This window comes from Myiozetetes cayanensis, unplaced genomic scaffold (genome assembly GCF_022539395.1).
Source record: "Myiozetetes cayanensis isolate MyiCay16 unplaced genomic scaffold, myiCay2020 scf15, whole genome shotgun sequence".
NCBI classification, from domain to species: Eukaryota; Metazoa; Chordata; class Aves; order Passeriformes; family Tyrannidae; genus Myiozetetes; species Myiozetetes cayanensis.
This window is the reverse complement of record NW_026087159.1, coordinates 854,717-873,234: the sequence shown is the minus strand read 5'-3', so window position 1 is coordinate 873,234 and position 18,518 is coordinate 854,717. Positions and strand designations below refer to the sequence as shown.

General features: G+C 39.9%; 1 protein-coding gene across 1 annotated transcript in view; it reads right to left on the bottom strand.

The window, feature by feature from the left end:
• The window catches only part of LOC126637552 (connector enhancer of kinase suppressor of ras 2-like), a 173,232-nt gene that overhangs the window by 12,795 nt on the left and 141,919 nt on the right, over window positions 1–18,518 (bottom strand). Inside the window, 4 exon segments of the mRNA XM_050310900.1 lie at window positions 8,634–8,705; window positions 14,195–14,268; window positions 15,707–15,882; window positions 17,268–17,316. Coding sequence (XP_050166857.1) covers window positions 8,634–8,705; window positions 14,195–14,268; window positions 15,707–15,882; window positions 17,268–17,316 — 371 coding nt within the window.

Below are 18,518 nucleotides of genomic sequence, written 5' to 3'. Positions count from 1 at the left end.
AGAAGTGAGCAAATTGGAACTGAAACCGGGAATGATGATTAGTTGTCACAAATACCAACTGCAGGGTTTTAGCTCTGCTTACAGACATTGTTTGTATCAGCACATCAATAACTCATCTTTATCATCAGGGAAGTACATTTAAAATGGATTAACAGGTTTGCAGAGCAGCTTTTCCACACTGCTCACCAGCATCATTTCAGTCTGCGAACGATCGTTTGGCATTTGCTGCTCCTGCAAGGCAGATTCTTTATGGCAGGACTGGAATGACATCATTCCCTGGCCATTATTAAGGGTTTGTATTCACTAGTTTTTCAACAGTTCCCGAATTTCTGTACTCATTAGCATTGGAGCAAAATAGTTTTAGTCATACTTTGCCATATGCCTCTGGCAATTAAGCAGGATGGCTCAGTGCCTTCAACTGAGGTTCTGCTTAAGCACCAATGATAAATTAGGACTAATTACCATTTTCCAAGTTAAAACAGACTCAGCCATTTGGGTGGGCAGTGGATGGAAATTCAGATTGTCTTAAATTTCCTCACCAGATTGCTCCTGCTGCTCATTGTTAATTTGAAAGTTCTAGATCTTGGAAGCTCAGGTAGAACCCAAAGTGTTAGTGTTGATCTCCCAGAGCACAGGGGTATCCTTAGGATATACAGAGCATCAGCCTTATACATGGCCAAAGCTGGAATTAGCTGAAGGTAATCTTCCTTCTCTAAGGCTGCTCAGACTTTTCTCTTTCAAAGGCCAAGATGATCCCCAGCTACACTTACAAGGACTTTCTTACCTCATTTACCCCAGTTCAGAGTCAGCTCTTTGTCAAGCCGACATAATGGGTTATCTGATGACATTCAGTGGCTTATAATGATAAAATCTCTTCTGAGAAAAGAAGTAGAATCTCCATTTTAGGCTTTGTGTTTTAAAAAAAAGCATGAGTGAATGTTTTTGAGGTTAATCAGGAGTTATACAAGTGCTGAGATTACAGATCATTTTCTTACAGTTAACTTCTCTTTTTTTTTTTTCCCAAGGAAATGCAAACTCAGTTCAAAAGGAATGCTGCATAAACTTGATGAATTTCCTTGATGAGCAAACCACTTTCATTTTCAGGAAAACTGGCAGTCAAGGTTATCAAAAGTTCTTTATGGGGAGCTTGGAAACTCCAGAATTTGGTTCTGAACTGTAGGCACTGAAAGCCTTGGGGGCAAAGGGCAGGTCCCAGGAAGGCAGTGGGAGCATCCATGAGGGATGAGCTCCCCAGGGATGGATGGGGAGCACCTGGGAGCTCTGGGCATGTCTGAGTGAGGGTCAGGCAATGCCAGGCTGTGTATGCCACACCTTACAAGCAGCTACAGCAAAACCCCAGGAGATGGTTGGTGTAATTTGGTTTCTAAGCTGTACCCCAATAGCTCTTTGACTGTCCCACGGTCAGAAGCAGACACACATGTTCTGGCAGGTGCCATTTGCAGTCCCACTGGAGCTCAGCTTCTCTCCCCACCACCAAACCACACCTTTTTTCTTTGGTAATTTCAAACCTCTTTTCTTTTGGTAAATAAACAACTTAACCAACATGTTTCACTAAGTTTGACTCTGGGCCACCCAACAGAGCAGGGGGTTTGCATTCCAGATGGAAATTGTGATGACATGGAACGGCACTAAATAGCCCAGGGATCCTTTGCCTCAACATTTCACCTTCAATACTGTACAGCATCCCCATGGATATATAATCTCTGTCTTACCAAGGCACGTTGTAACAACCTACAGGGCACCGAGAAGTGGGTTAATTATTTTTTATTGCCCTGGTGAACCAAAGGCAGGGAAAGGTGAGCCTCAAGTAAAGCCATCAAAATGCATAAATAAGGTTTTTGCTTTGTCTCAATTAAATTCTAAATAAATCAGACTTGGCTTTAATTAATTCTGTTGGTTACAAACAGGCACTGTTGTCATGGCTTTGGGAGAAAACAGAGCTGCCTGGTAGGATGTAAAGTTAAATTTACTGAGATAATTCTGGTTAGAATGAGGGGTTACAGCCCAGGGCCTCCAAGAGTCTGAGTGGCCCCCAGGCTGGACAGTGATGAGCACGAAGGCACCCAGGGCAGAGGGGCTGACGAGCTGCTGCAATAATCAAAGCTTGGTACTGAAGAGTGACTCACGCCTGAAATACCCCCCAGTTGTCAGGAGCACATTTGCTTTCTGATCACCCAACAAAAACACTGGACAAATGTTAGGGTGGGACAAACAATTTCAAATGCTGGGAAAATATTTCATATTGCCTTGCTCTTCAACACGTGGCGTTAAAAACAAGAATACGCCATCCCTCAGTGTGCAAATGCAATAATCTCTGATGCCTGGCTGCTGGAATTTACCTCCTGCTGGACGTGGGGCTGAGCCATCCCAGGGTTAGCGAGAGGTTCTGGCATTAAAGGCAATTATAGTTTTCATAGTGGAGTCACAGTCACCCCCTTTTCCACTCTGTTCCTTTCTAACAGGCCAGAGTAAAAAAAAGCACAGTTAAAAATATAAACCAACTCGACAATCTCAGTTATTATAAATTAGAGAGAACTAACACCTTTAGTGCAGAAGAATAAAAACCAAAGGCAAGAGAGAAAACTTAAAAAAAGTGGTGCAAGAGGTTTCATAAACTGACAGAGAATAGGTCAGGAAGAAGTGGGTTTCTGAGGCACAGATAAGTTTCATTTGCTAATATCCTCTGGATGTACTTATTGCACATACCAGATGGCTGGTTTAGAGAAGAAACTGTTTAATTCAAGTGGAAAAGTAAATAAAGAACATATCCTGAGAAGGTGTAAATTCAAGAAAAATCCACTTGCTTTCACCACTTCTTTCTGTTAAACGTTCCTTTAAAAATTAAATCAATGAAATCCTGAGGCACTAAAGGATAGAATAAACAAACAGTTATATATTTCCTAAATAAATAAATAAATAAATACAACTTGAATACAAGAACTGCTTTCTTGCTTCTTTTCATCAATAATTCTTGCACTCCTTTGTCACCTCAGGTTTGAGTTATACATGTTTCAGTGCAGCAGTAACTCTTCCTTAATTTTTGAGACTGCTTCTAGACTTAGATTATTTGGTTAAAAGGAAGAACTAGAACTGAAGTAGATGCTAAATTTCACTTGCATCAAGTTACCTTTAAGTCTATTAAAATAGAGATTCCCTTGAACCATTTATTTCATAAACAGAATTCATTCAGTGCAGTTTATATTTAATTTCTAATAGAAAGCTTTGTATTAAATTTCTTTTTTACATCAGTGGGATAATCATATTTCAGAAATCACTGCAAAATTCTCTGCAATACAGAATTAGATTTCAAAATTGATTTTGTACTTGTTATGCTGCTTCTCCCTGACCATTCTTTCCTGCTGGACACCTAAAAAATCAATACATTTCCCATTTGGGTTCCTAAGGTACATTATTTTCACTATTTCCTAAGGTTATGCAGGTAATATATTCATTTAACAGGCTAAAGGTTCCTGTGATAGGGATGGTTGAAGTGATGCTTTGATTTTCCTCAACACAAAAGAAGCCCAGAAATGTCTCCCAGTGAAATACAGAGCAGACTGTTCTCCATGAGCTCATCCCTCCCAGTGTATCGACTCTCAGCAGCCCCTCTTTCCACTCCTCTGTTTGTCACACTTGCTGGGATTTGTTAAGTAAAATCATTCATGGGATAAACTGTAAGTACTCTCTGATTTGATAATTTGACATGACTGTTGATCTTGTTTCATGCATTGTCTTCTTAGATTTGTCAGCCTGGAAAAACAGGAAAAAAAGCCCCAGACAGCTCCAGAGCTGACAAGTGAACCGTGGCAATTCGTGCCCTCTTCGCCTGTGCATCTACTTCATGCCCTTAGTGGGATATTTATTTTTGTTTTCAATTTTTTTTTGAACTTCACCCTGTCAAACAAAGGCACAATTATGCCTCTCTGCTCAGAAGTCTGGTTTGGTGTAGGGTTTTCTTTTGTTTGGTTGCTTTTGGTTTTCCCCAGTGGGTAACAGACAGAAGTTTGTTACTTCTGTAGCAAACAAATTACCCTTCTGGTAATAAAATAGCCTTTGTTGTATAAATATAGTAATGTAGCACAGGGAATATGCACACAGTAACTGATAGACCATAATTCCATATAAAACCAATAGCAATCCCTAAGAAAATCTACCAAAACAGTCACAAAAACTCACTCCACTGGAACTTTTGACTCATGTATTCAGATCTCTGCCCCAGCTTTCACCAAATGATTGGCCCAAAAGAAAGCTCTGGAGAAAGGAAACATTCCTTATAAGCAACAGAACTGAGTTTAGCATGGTCTGAAGTTTGGGGGGGGTTTTTTGGAGATTTAGAGGGGAATTTTTTAAGAAATGGGATGATTTACTTGAGAAATTATGTAATTCTACTTCCACATAGTCTTGAAGAAATCAAATCAAATAGGTCAAACAATCCTCTTAAGTGCCCAACTACTTAATTATGATATTACTTATTTCACTTACTAAATCCTCAGATCTGGCAGTGTTAGCCCAGTGTCTCCCACCCCAGTCTGGACTGGGACACAGGCAGAGCTAGAATCACTCTGCAATATCAAATGCAGCTGAAGAAAACCTGCAATATTAAATGCATCCCAGAAGAACTGGATCAATTCACAGCGGTATTATTTACAGCAGAATTAATTTTGTAATTTAAATTAGTGCAGAAAGCCAGTGCAGGTCCTGCTCCTGCACCAGGGAGGAATTCACACCTGAATGCTAATTTGAGTGGATAATTGCAATTGTGGATTGCAAACTCCTTTAGTGCCATGCTATAAACCAGAGGGCCTCAAACTGAATTAAGGGGGAAATGGAAGTTCACAGCTCTACAGTAAGTCATCCATAAATCCTAGAAACGAGGAGCTGGATGACAAGCAAGGAAAGGAGATTTGGAAGACTTACAGCTCACTCTTAGGAATTCCTGGTGTATTCCTCCACCATTGCCCTGCTCACTGCCATAAACATTGTGGTTTCACCCCGTCCCTGGGCCTGCAGCTCATTCTGATCACAAAATTGTTTTCCTTGTGCTGCAACTTCAGAGCTTTTGATGTGAGAACAGTAAATCAGAGGGCTGACGTGGCCTCGGGCAGGGGTTTGAAAGAAGTTTATGGGAACATAAAGGAGGGAGGGGAAAACCTGCTCTTTATGTCTACTTACAGCACCACTGGGAACTTCCATTTCAGGGATATTTGTTTGAAAAGCACCTTTCCTGTTCTGCAGAATTCTATCCTTGCTTTTCATGGGGTAAGAGCTCTGCAATAACTTACTCAGCCCTATTGTTAAATTGGGCCAGGCAGGTGTGACACTTCTCCAGCAGCTCTTGGCTAAGAGGGAAAATGTCTGATAGGGCCACATGTACGAAACTTTGAGTTGCCAAGACCTTTTCTGAGGTGTTGGTTTGTTTAAGGTGAAGACAAAGTACATTGAAACTGTAAAAGATGTGTTAATCCTGGCTCACCATCTGATTTGGCCGAGACCTCTCAAGGAGACTAAATCACCCCAAATTTAAGGGAGACAGTTGAACAAACTTTAGTAATAAGCAGGATGATTTAGGGGAAGTCTGGAGTAACTCAGTTATACCCCATACATAAAGGTAGATGGGAGACACCATAAAATTTGCTTGTAAACAATAGAGTCTTAATTCAGAATACTTCAATTTTCAAGCAGTTTCATTTTAAAAGAAATATTGAACTATAATATTTCAGGTATTTCCTTGAAAAATGTTGGGTAACCCCTATAAAAATCAATCATTGTTCTCTTTCAGGAGCAGATATTTGTTATGTGTTTTGAATGAACGCAAAAGATTTATGGTAGTTATTAAAATTGCAAAGTTAACCCAGTTATTCAAATCAAATGTGATCAAATTATTCAGCCTAAAATAGAAACTTTTTTAAATTTAATATTTGGAGCCCATGAGGAGGTTGCAAATGCACTGCACTGCAGACTTCAATGACATGGAAGTTTTAAATAAAGTAGATATTGTAAAACAACCGAATATTAAATTCAATGCTAATTAAAGCCATAAACAGGTTATGTGTGGGGCGGTAATAGATGAAGCACTTCTGGGAAATAAGACCTTTAACAAGCCTGGAGTAGCAAGCAAAATCTGAGCTCATCAATTCCATTATTAATTCATTTCCAAGAACACGGCTCTGCTCGTGTAAGACCTGACAAAACAGCACGAGCATGAATTTTGCAGAGCCGAGTGTGTCTGCACTGGAAAGCACAGCAGGAAAAGCTCAGCTCCAGCTGAGCACCTCGATCTGTACAGACAAATCAATTCCTGCCTGTTGGGTACAACCCTCCCACCAGCAATGCCGGGTCAAAGGCAGATTAAAATATTCTGGAGTGGGAAAAACTATTAAAGAGTGAACCTGATGTAAGAAAGTCTAAAAAGAGCTGTTAAAACAGGAGCTGGTGGCAAAGGCAGTTGAAGAAAGAGCAAACATTCCCCACATAGTGAATAAAGGATGTTCCTCTGCATGTTAGAACTCCTTTCCTTTTCAGCATGAAGGATCTCCCCTTCTGTCAGCACGGAAAATCCAGTTAAATTTTGTGGTGACAGCAGGAAAGGGAGATGCCATGCAAACCATTTGCCCTGTTTCCTCACATTACATGGTCAGCAATTTGCTGGGAAGAGAGAGATTTGTGAAATTAGTATTTCAAATGCACTTCTCATCTATGAATCTTGCTTCCTCGTTTTGAATTTCACACAGGGCATGTGGGAGAAGGAATTCCAGGAAGCATGGAGAAGCTGCAGGGGATGCCCAGGGATTTCACAGAGGTAGCAGAGTCATCCATCACTTGGGTGAGGAGTGAATTACAAATGTTCTACAGGAACAGCATTGCTGAAGGGAAAACAGTGCACAAAATACTTCAAGTGGAAATTCACCCTTTGCCTTCTCCTATGGGAATCAGACCCCAAAAATCAGGAAAATGGCTCTTGTAAATTCCAAAGTAAAGGATATGAAGTGGTGGTATGATATGAAAAGACATGCTGGCACCTTCCCAGCTGTTCCTCTGCTCAAAGGCTGTACACTGCCATAAAGGCAGCTCCCTTGGCTCCCCATGGAAAAATCAATGGATATTATAAAAGCAGTTTATTGAGCTATGTCAAGACTTGCAGGTTTTCCTTGAGTCAGAACCTTTTATGTATAATAGATAAATGTGATCAATGGCACTTCAGGAAAGGAGAGCTCCCACAGTAACAAAGGCCAAGGCAGAGCCCACGCTGAGTTAAACAACAGAACATCCTCACTGCTTTAGTCCAAACAAACCTGAGCCACACAACAGAACTGAACAATGGAACACGGACAACATGGAAAAAACATGTTCCAGCAAACTTATACCCTGAAAGTATCCTGATAACTGAACCTCATCATCCTCCTCAGTGGACAATAAACTGGCCTGAGCTGTCTCAAGCCAGCCAGTCTCCTACACCAGCACACTGTGTCCTGTAAACCTTGGAACAGAAATGGTCAATGCAATAATAATCTGTAGGCATTAGTATTCCAAAGAAAAATCCAGCTGTATCCTGATGTAGCTCTGTCTTTCCAAGCTGGCAAACAGTAAGAACAAACTAAATCTTAAAGTTTTAGACAACTGTGCCAGGAAGGATTTCAGACTTCCCAGTGCGGTGACATTGTCCCACCTGTCCTTGCTTTCCACCTCAGCTGGGAATACACAAACTCCTGATGTAACAGGAGGGGGTAGGACATTTGACTGTGCCTTTTGGGATCAAAGGCACTGTTCCACCTTTTCCTAACCTCCACTTTCATCACTGAATCACAAGAGAAGCACAGAGTAATTTGGGTTGGAAGAGCTCTCAGGAGGTGTCTGTTCCCACACCCACCCACGGCAGGACCAGCTTTAATGTGGGATCAACTTGTCTAGGGCCTTGTCCAGTCAGAAGTTTGGAATGTCCTCCCAGCACATCCAAGGATATCTAAAAGCACACTGCAGCCCCCAAAATGGAACTTTACTGGCCTCTGCTCTGTGTTGGGACAGTGATGTGGTGAACAAAATGAGTTACTTCTGATTTTCAGTGTTGAGGTTTTTTCTTAGGGGTGGGGAGGAAGTTGATTCTTATTTCTTTTTACACATAAAAAAATAAATTAATGTCAATTTCAGTCCCATCCCTGTCACAAAAACTACTCCAAGTTGTTTTTCTCTGGTTTTAGGTCATGTCGTGTTACTGCGGATTGTCACCAGAGCTAACTTTAAAATACCTTGTCCCATCACTCTGCACGAGCCTTGGTGTGCTTGCATTGTTTTTATATAACAGAAACATTGATCCCACTAAGACTTCCCGCCTTGATTAACAAAAAAATCACAAGTGTGATAAACCTTACGCCCATTAACAAAACCCAATTTCTAATTAACGTAAATGAGACCAACACAACTGACTCTCCTTTGCAGAAAATTTCAGCAAAGTGAGCCAGAGAATGTATTGTGCTTACTAAAATTAATGGAAGCCTGAGTGGACTAAGTCCTGAGCAACCCATCAGCCAGCATTACATGAGTATGTTCGTGTGGAGATGAAATGCTGAAGCACCAGGATAAAGAACATCCCACAATCAAGAGGAGACACAACTCACCTGTTCATTTCTTCAAGGCAGTCAGTTGCGAAGTAGAAGCTCTTTATTTTGGGGTGACATGCTTTGAAGGCGCTGTGAAAAGAGCACAAAGAATAAAACCCACCTTTTTTCAGCTTGTCTACAAATACACAAGGCTGCCCTGCTCGGTGGTTCCCCAGCATGGGGCAGGTTTCACAGGCATTTGTAACCTTCAGGCTGGATCTTGCTGCACAGATTTATAGCTGGAGTCCTCCTGCTCTGATTACATCTCCATTTGTGAACCTCATACTTTGTTGTAAAAATTCCAGAAGCCCTTGAAGGACTTAGAAATATGAATCCTTTCAATAACCACTGATGTTTCACATCTAACAAACTCCTGAAAATCTTATTGAGTATATTGAAGTACATCTTAGTTGTATTCCAGAGATCAGCTAGAGGACTAAGGGTCTGATCCCCCCTCCACTGCTCATATATTTAGAAGAATGTTTTGTGTCCTACAGAAAGAAATATAGAGGGCTGCCAAGTTCTGTTAAATTAGAAATCACTGGAACAATAGATAATAATCAGTCTGACAGCATGGGTGATTACAGTTCACATAAAATGCTTTTTATTAATGCCTTTATGTGATATAATCCCTGGGCTCTCCCTCAGCTAAGAACAATAATCATATTTTCACAAAATTTCTGTATGGGTATAATGAAAAGGAGCATTGCTATCAAGGAAACCACAAACTCCCAGCTTTAAAGACTGTTAATTTGATTAGCTGGCAAATGTTAAAAAAATGCCACACTATCATTCATAACATTTATGTTAAAATACTGACATTTAGGCAGTAATTGCCAGATGTAAGAATTAGATTAGGAATCATTACACGTGTAATTATGAAGAACCTGTGATGCAACGTTTCCACTATTAATAGCTTAAATGCAAATGAGTGCTTTATTAATGACTACAATTTCTTGCAGTTTTCAGAGACAAAATGAAAGCTGAAGAAGCTTCCCTTGGTCACACTGATTTTCCTATATGTTTTATTAATTGAAATGCATCCAATAACAGGCTTTCTTAACAAAAGTGCAGTTTCCTTTCTCATGAGATTAGAGGTGTAAAGGGTGAGGTTATCTTTGCACAGAGGGTCATCACAAAACATCTAAATTCCACGAAGAAGACTGCAGTGGTATTTCAGCATTGTTTTGGTGTCTGGACAGTGATAATTCCAACTGCAAAGTTTCATCCCCCTGCCTACTTCTATTTTGCAAATAAAGGCAGTGAGTAAATGTGGAATCCCACACAGAGTAGAACCTTTCTGCTGCCCACTAGATGGCATAGGCCTGTTAATTATATCTACTCTGGATCATTATATAAATGGAGTTTTAAGGATACTCTGATCAAACTGATGATTTCTTTGACCCAATTGGTATAACGTGATTTTCCTGTCAAAAATTCTTATTGTTAGTGCCCTGCTTCTTGTTGCAGAACTTTTTACTCCCCTGTGCCCACCAAGTCCCAGCACCTCCAAGTGATTCTGTGGAAACAGCTGCTATCTGTCTGAGGGTGAGAAAAGTGGAATAGTTTTGTGCAAGTCTTTATACCCATGTGAGTTAGAGCAGGACACTACACATCATTAATTACACAGTAATTAGCAAACACTGCACCTTCTTAAAGAAATTCCTCACGGAGCTAAATTTTTAGTGCTCAAAATAGAAAATCATGATTGAACAAACACTCCTGCATAGTTATATTTTTGGTCTGAACTTTCTGCAACATCTACACCTTCTCCTGTTCCATTTGCCCGACATCTCCCCGTGCTGAGGTGTAAGGATTGGCTGGAACTGAGGAGGATTATATGGTGGATCTAAAGGTTCTAATCCTCTCAGCTAATCCTGAGAGAATATCACATGATGGAGTGCCTGCTTGTAAATAGGATTATTTTCCTAGACAGGACATTTACATACATAAAGGCATTAAAATGCCAGTATTGGAGTTTCAAATGAACCTTTTAAAAGTTAGAAAAATGTCAGAGTTAGTGTGATAAACACAATTTAATTTGGTTCCACTGTGCTCTGGTGATGTCATCCAACCTGTGATCGGTAGATCATTTTCTAGTGGGAGGTGTCCCTGACCACGGGCAGGGGGTTGGAATAAGGTGATCTTTAAATGATCTTTCAGGTCCCTTCCAATCCAAACCAATCTGTGATTCTGTGATTATTTATCTGACTGTTACATTCTCACAGTAACTCTACCTCAGTCAAGGGACAGGGAGGTGATATCAGGACTATGCAACAGAAGAGGCACCACAGGCTCCTGCCTTGGAAAAGAATTTGTGAATGGGTCATAAAATGCAGAAAGAGCAAGAATTTTGTCAAGGGCAGATTAGTTAAATGTTGCAGGTCCTCCTGCAAAGGAGTTCTCATGTGCCAGGTCCCAGCAAACAGATTTAACTGGTTACTACATGAATGTTCCTTAAGATCTTGTTGCCTGATATTGTGCTGATTTCCTGAGATGGTGAGAATTCCATCTGCAATAACAGATTGCACTGTCACATGTTCACAGACTAAGAAAACAGCTCTTTATTGTTATGACATGGAGATCCCAATTCTGTGCAAACTCTTCATTGAAATGTTTTGCAGTTCTGTGTCAGGGCTGCAAAACATGACAATAAATCCATCTTCGTTTCCCAGCAATGTCACAGAGATTATTATTAGGGAAACATTTAGATACACCAGCATTTGGAACAGAAGAAAAGTCTCCAGGGAAACAATTCGAGATGTATAAATATGAATAATGCAAAAGAATGATATCTATATATTTTACATTTTGCTTGTTTTGGAGGGCCCCAAACTGGATGCAGTGATGTAGGTGTGGTGTGGCGAGTGCCAAGGATAAAGATAAGGGAATAATCCCTTTTAATATAGCCCAGGAAGCTTCTTCTCTGTGGTGGTGACCCACTAGTTGCTCAAGTGGGGTTTGCTGTCTGCAAGACTCTCAGGTTCTTTGCAGAAGTAATAAAAATTACTAAAACTGTAGTAATACTTAAGCTAAAACTTCATGTCTATGTTACTTAAAACTTCATGTCTACTTGTACCACATCAATGACATTTGTGTAGAGCAACTGCACAGTTTCAATACAAAGTGCCAAATTATCCTTGATAAATTTAAGACCTAAATTTGCATTAACCAGGCAATCAAAGTTCTCACTATGTGCAAATTGCTGAAGGTTCAGGCAAAGCACTGGTTAATAATGATTAATTATATCAGTGGTTCAATTAGTCTTTATATCTGGGGATCAGCTTCATCATGGGGCATTATAATTACCAGTGTCTTTGAAAATAACACAATATTCATGTCACGCCACAGCATGCAGACTGAAATAACTGTGGTTCCTCATGCAGTATGATCATTTCTAATCAGGAAGATGCAGGTGTTGCCTAAAAGCAGTGGAAAGGTTTTCAGTGTCAATGCAAAAAGCCTCCTTTCGTAGGGATGAGGTCATTCTAGGTCCAAATATAGCCCGGAGAGCTGAACCAGCCTGAGATAATAATCAGGGTACCTTCATTAAATGCATTACTGAGGCAAATCATCAAACCATACAGAATAATGCAATTACTGTATATTCTTGTGAAAGCTTTCTTAAGGCTATTCTGTCCCCCGTGTGCTGTGGACATCAGGAGCAGTGAGGCTATGAAACAGAACTCTCCATCCAGCACAGGAGGGGGAGAGAGAAATCCATTAATTATCCCAGTAAGGCTTCAAATCCTTTTGTTCAAAGGGGTTTGAACATTTCACATCAGTGGCTCTGAAAATAAGAGAAATCTGAGGGGAAATCCAAGCTGAGTCCCAACACGTTCTTAGCTTTGCTTTTGAGAGAGCTGAAGGAGCGACACTGGGATTTTAGATTTTCACTGGAATCAGGCAATGGAATCAGGCTCCTGTCCTTGGTAAGACAGCACAGGACAGGGAGGTGCTTCCCAGTGTGCTCCCAGGGCTGTGGGTTGGAGCTGGCTGGATACAAGCAGGACCCTCCGCTCCCACATGCTGGATATACCAAATTTAGGTGAGCCTGACCCTGCACTTAGATCCTCTGCAGTTTCAGAGGAGCAGATAAAATAATGGCAAATGTAAAGGGTGGGTTTTGTGATGGGGGAAATACATAAATGATAGGCCATGAAGGAAGAAATCAAAGGGAAATTCAGCTCAGGAATAAAGGGAATATACTATGAACATCTTCATTATACTTTTACCTCTGGACCTGCCTCTTTCTGAAAGGATTCAAAGCCTGAAGGTTCTGAGCTTTCAGCCGTGTGCAAAGTTTCGGTTAATCGGACTTTTTCCTGAGCACACACCCTCCAGAAACGGCTCTCTGAGCAGAGCTCTGAGGGATTGTGTTCTCATGCTTAGAGGAAAGCTCTGGAAGCTATTTCTAGCTATGCACAGTGACCTCCTGTTTGATCTTGCTTAATTCACCGAAATCTGCTAAGTGCTTTATATTCTAACAAAAGGGTATTATTTTTCCTGTATTTTTTTGTTCAATATCATTATTAATATCGACTCATTGCTCTGAGGTATTTATAGTGCTCAGTTCATGTGTAATTTCTATAGTGATACCCTCAGCTGAAAGGAGGAACAGAAGTATAAATTGCACTATCTTGTACTTTTCAGACACAGTAATAACATCTCCAGAAAAGAACAGGCAATGAAGAGGTTTGATTTTCTGATGAGCAGACTCTGTTGTAATTCATATCTTCAATATTTCCACTGTATGTGTGTTCATAGTCGTAGGACTTGTGTTCCTCAGACCAAACCTGCATTCAGTCATTGGAAAAGCACACCAAAAATCCAGGATGCTTAGTTGAAAGTAGGAAAGTGTGAAGAAAACTAATGCAAATAACTGAGGAGTTACCAGCAAAGTGCTTGTCTGAAAGCATTGGAATTGTTCTGTTAAACATGTTAATTCCAATCCCAACACTGCTTGGAAGCAATTTCCAGTGAGTGTCTGTTATTAAATATGCCTTAATTATGGAAAAGCTTATAATGTGCTTTTTACTGGGAGCAAAATGTAGAAGTAGCAATCTGCACATAAGCAATAATGCAGTGCTCATTTTGCATATGGAACCTAAATATTTTAGCAGTTGAGAACAACACAATATTGGGTATGTAAAGCTTCCTCCATAAAGGAGAAAATTAAGATTATATTTACCATCAGTTGCTATGACATTTTTAATGCTGTTTCCTATAGGCATTTATTGCACACTTGATTCTTATCAACGTGGCTGTTGTGAACCTGAGAAAGTTTTATCTCTTGAGTAAAGTGTTATTTGTTTTTTACTTTACTTGCTTAGCTGAAGTTGTAACTGGGTTATGTGGCAACCTGAGCAAAGAGTTACTCAATTCACTGTAATCCAGCTATGAAGTTTACATTACATTATATCTTCTATAATAAAGAGAAATACTAAAGCTTAAGGGGATCTATGCTGAACAGATATCAAGGTTTTCTCAGTAACTTCCTTTGCTGGACTTTGTTTATTCCTAGGTACAGTAAACTTCCAAGAGTTTGGTTTACAAACAAAACTGACACTTTTACTCACTGTTTTCGTCTGCACTCAATTGCTCTGTCTATCCTGAACTCGGGTAAGCTAATGAATCCTTCTGCTTTCTCATCCTGCCAAAAGAGAAGGAAAAAGTGATGGTGAGGAAGAACATAAAATTAAAGAAGCGAGAAACGAGCAGCAGCCATTTGGGTTTTACACAAAGAACAACCACCCAATCCAACAAAATATTGAACATATTTTCCCCATACTGTTTTTACTCTGAAATGTGTTTAATTCATCACACAATGTCAATAACTTTGTGAATTAACTCAACTGACATTTTCTTAGAGGAGGCCCAGTCATTCTAATCCCCCTTGTTGAAGATCATAGAAAACCTTCCAGCCACAGACACAGCATCTAAAAGTTGCATTTAAGGCCTTAACAGAGAAGAGTTCTCAGTGTCTTCATGATATACCTGCATTTTACAGGTGTTTGGTGGATGTCTCCCTTCAAAGGCACAATTATCAGCCCATCTGCCCTGCTGACAGTAACTGAGGAGGCTCCTGCAGGGACCTCACTGTGATTAAATGGAGATGTAATACCTGGGAAGTGCATATTGTCACTTTTTTCGCTTCTTTTGAAGTAATTTAGCAGGAAAAGCAAGGAGCTGTATTAACACCTGTCAGATTTTTGAAAAGTATTAGCGAGTGCACGATGAAGTGTGGCTTGGATGTACCAACAGCCTAATTCTCAGTGGGACCCCCCCCGTGCCAGCACCCCGTGAGTGGCACTGTCAGCAACACGTACAGCACCGAACCCCAGGGCCTTCATCACCCACACTGCTTTGGCTGACAGAAAAATACAAAAACTGAGGCTAATTATGCTACTAAAATTGTTCTCCTGAAGAAAATGGGAGATAAGGAGTAAAATGCCCAATAATCACTGCACCTGCACTTTGGGGCTCCCTGCAAACAAATGGAAAAGCAGCATCGAACCATTTGGGGTTTCTCCCCTCTGTTATTTCCTCCTACATTTCTGCAGATTGTGCCAGTGGTTTTCAGTAAAATTTCACCAAGAGCAGCATTTTACACATGAGAAACTGCAAACTCCAGACTAATTCAGCAAAAAGCAAGAGGAGCATCTATATAAAAATAACTTTTAGATAAAGAGATCTACACACCCAGATTTTCACATCTGCTTCACACAATGCTTAACTAAGACAAATACACTTTATTCATGCCACATTTTAAACATCCCCTCACACAGCTGAAACTGAGGAGAGCTGAGTGTGAACACTGTGTTAGTCCAAATAAATACTACCTGTGGAAAAGTATTAACCACTGATGTATTGATTTCTTTGAGAGCATCAGGAACATCTGCTGTTTTATTAAGCTTGAACATCGACTTAGAGAACTTAAAAAAGAATATTTCCAGCTAGAGTCACCCAGCCACCCAGCCCTGGCAATTAAAGTGGCGGTTCAGGCACACAACCAACCCCACAGTAAAACAGACTTCATGCAAAGGAATTACAAAGCTGAAGGTTGCAGTTTTCCTTCCTGCAATACTTACATTCTGGTTTGTGTACCAGTACAAGGAGGAATCCTTCAGAATAAACCAGTACTTTTTCCATTTCTGGGTGAAGTAACCTTTGGCATCCTTCTTCTTCCAGAGCCAGCCCTCGCAGTCGCCGTGCCCCAGGTCTTTGCAGGAGATTCGTCTCCTGCTCACACTGGACAGGGAACTCCCTGAGAACACCACAAGGGAAATGCTGTTCACTATAAACACACCACTCCTTTTCAGCGATGGCTCAATTCAAAACCCTCCAAGCCAAATCCTCTCCAGTTTCTGGGAGAGGAGGTGGAATGAACAATTTCCCAAATTCCACAGCAATTTTGGTTCCAGCGTGAACAGGAAATGAGCGGGGCCTGGTTTGTGCGATGGTTTATTTAATCCCTTGAGGCTCATCCCTCTTAGGAGTTGCACTTTTGTTTGATTAAGAGGGGCAGTATAATTCCAAACTAATAATTTTTATTTATTTATTTATTTATTTGTATTAATTTATGTACTTATTTAGCCTCAGTCAGAAACTCAGAGCATGACACAATCTGTACACAAATATAAACCTTATTTTTTCCTACATATTTCCTCTTAGCACCAGAAGGCCTTGTCAAATTCTGGGAATTTTTAAACCCAATTTTTATAGTCAATAAAAAAGAAAGATTGCTAGCTTCCATAACAATGCAATGTTTACATATCTTTTATCCTGAGTTTAAGTGAACAGCAATATCTTAACTTTACAACATTCTGTTAAAGGCACAGCACCAGGAAAAGGTTTTTTCCCTTGGTGTTATTTCAATAAATCCTAATGGAGAGGGTTAGAACTTTAGTGTGCCTTGTAAATATTATAAACCAGGGGGGTTAAATTATAATATAATTTTCCCTGAAAAAAACACTGTAGGAAATTTCATAGAATCAAAGAATCAGCTGGGTTGGAAAGGACCTCTGAGATCATTGAGTCCAACCCTTAAGATATTGGACTTTTTTTTTCCTGAGAAAAATCAAGTTTATAAAGATACAAGAATTACATTTGTCCTGCAGCTGTGAAACAGGGAAGAAATTTAGAGAACATCCAAACACTGTCCTTTGTTCTGCAACGCCCCACAGCCGAGCTCTCAATGATTTGCTCATTTAGAGTAACATCCTGAGCTGTGTCCTGGGTGGGTTTATTTGTATCAAAAACATGCAGTACAATAAAAGGAACATTTTAAGGAGATTAAACCGACAAACTGAATTAGAGCCACGTATTTTCATATGAATGTATTAACTTATAACTATTTTTCTCTTTATTGTTTTATGTCTCAAGTAGGCCATGGATAAAGAAGAAGGAAATAGCAAAATATACAAATACTACCTGTCTTCTTCCTAAGGCAGAGAATATTGTACCACCCAGCCAAGCAATATTATACCTTATAACACAGTTATTTTGGTATTTTAATTCAGTGTTTTCCTTTGGTGTTTGCTATCACATTTAGAAACACTGGAGTTGAGCTTTGGCACTTGACCGAGCTCAGTTGTTATCAGAGAAGGAGCCCTGATTTCTAATTTCCAAACGTTAACTGAAATCAGTTACCTTTTGACCATTTCCTGCTCTTTACCCTGAGGGAAGCGTAGTGGAATGACTGCAAGGAAAAAAAGAAGCAATTATGAAACACCAAAGCAAGTAACAGCAGCGCCATGTACCAGCTGCCACTGCCTCCCATCCCCAGGGTCATCTTGGGCTTAGTTATCACAGCACCACTTGTCACAGAATCTCCTTTTTGGCCTTTTCTCTTCTTAACTGTTATAAGTGTCATAAAGAAAACAACACAGTGCCAAAACTGCACATTAATATCCAATTTTTTTTTTTAAAAGTTGCTGGTTACTGATTGCAGTCAAACTTTTAAGGATTATTTGCATGAATAGCTATGAAGTAGTTTGAAAACTCACCTGAATGATACATAAATGACTGATACTTGAAGTTTATTGTAAGTATCAATGAAATAGTTACATAAATATTCGTTCAGAAAGAAATATGAACCCCAAACATTATCTAGTTAACGTGGAAAGTCATGTGTTCAATGATGTGTTGAAGTCAGATTCTTTAATTGTTTCCAGCCACAGAAACAATGAAGTTTGTTGTGTTGGTAGGTTAACAGAATAACTCTGAGGAGAAACAAAAATAATTCTTTCTTTCTTTCTTTGTGGTTGAATTAGAAAATTGTTACAGATTCTGAAGAAAACCCTCAAGGCATCTCATGATTTAAACCTTCTAAAGGCAGGGTTAGTACTCAAGAACTGGTAAGAATTTACCTCAAAGATGTAAATGTTTAAGCACTCTAGAAAATAAACAGCTGAAAACAAGGCTCCAAGCTACTGGACAGACCAAGTTTGATTTTAAATAAAAATAGAGGAGGGAGGAGTGGTTTTGGACATTTACAGACCTATTTGTAATTTAGCCCATTCACAGCTTTGAACATTTTCTAGTGACTTGCAGAAATCAGCAGTTCCTGAGCACTTGAGGAGACAAAGGTTAATATTGTTCCTGTGCTGGAGGAAATGGAGTAAAATACAGCCAGCAAACCAAAAGGCAAAAGTCTGTGAGAAAGTATTAAATGTGCACAACAACAACCTTGGGGGTTTTATTGGTGTATCTCAAATCACAGCAGCAGCATTGGGCAGTCACGTTGTGTCAGCTGCAGTTCTGTGGTGACTGGGACTGAAACAATCTGTTCAGTGTTCCTGCCTCCATAAAAATGCATCAGGGCAAAGCAGAATCCTTTCTGAAAAGGACATCACTGAATTTTGACACAATTTAAATTAAAGAAATACAGTGGTGGAATAA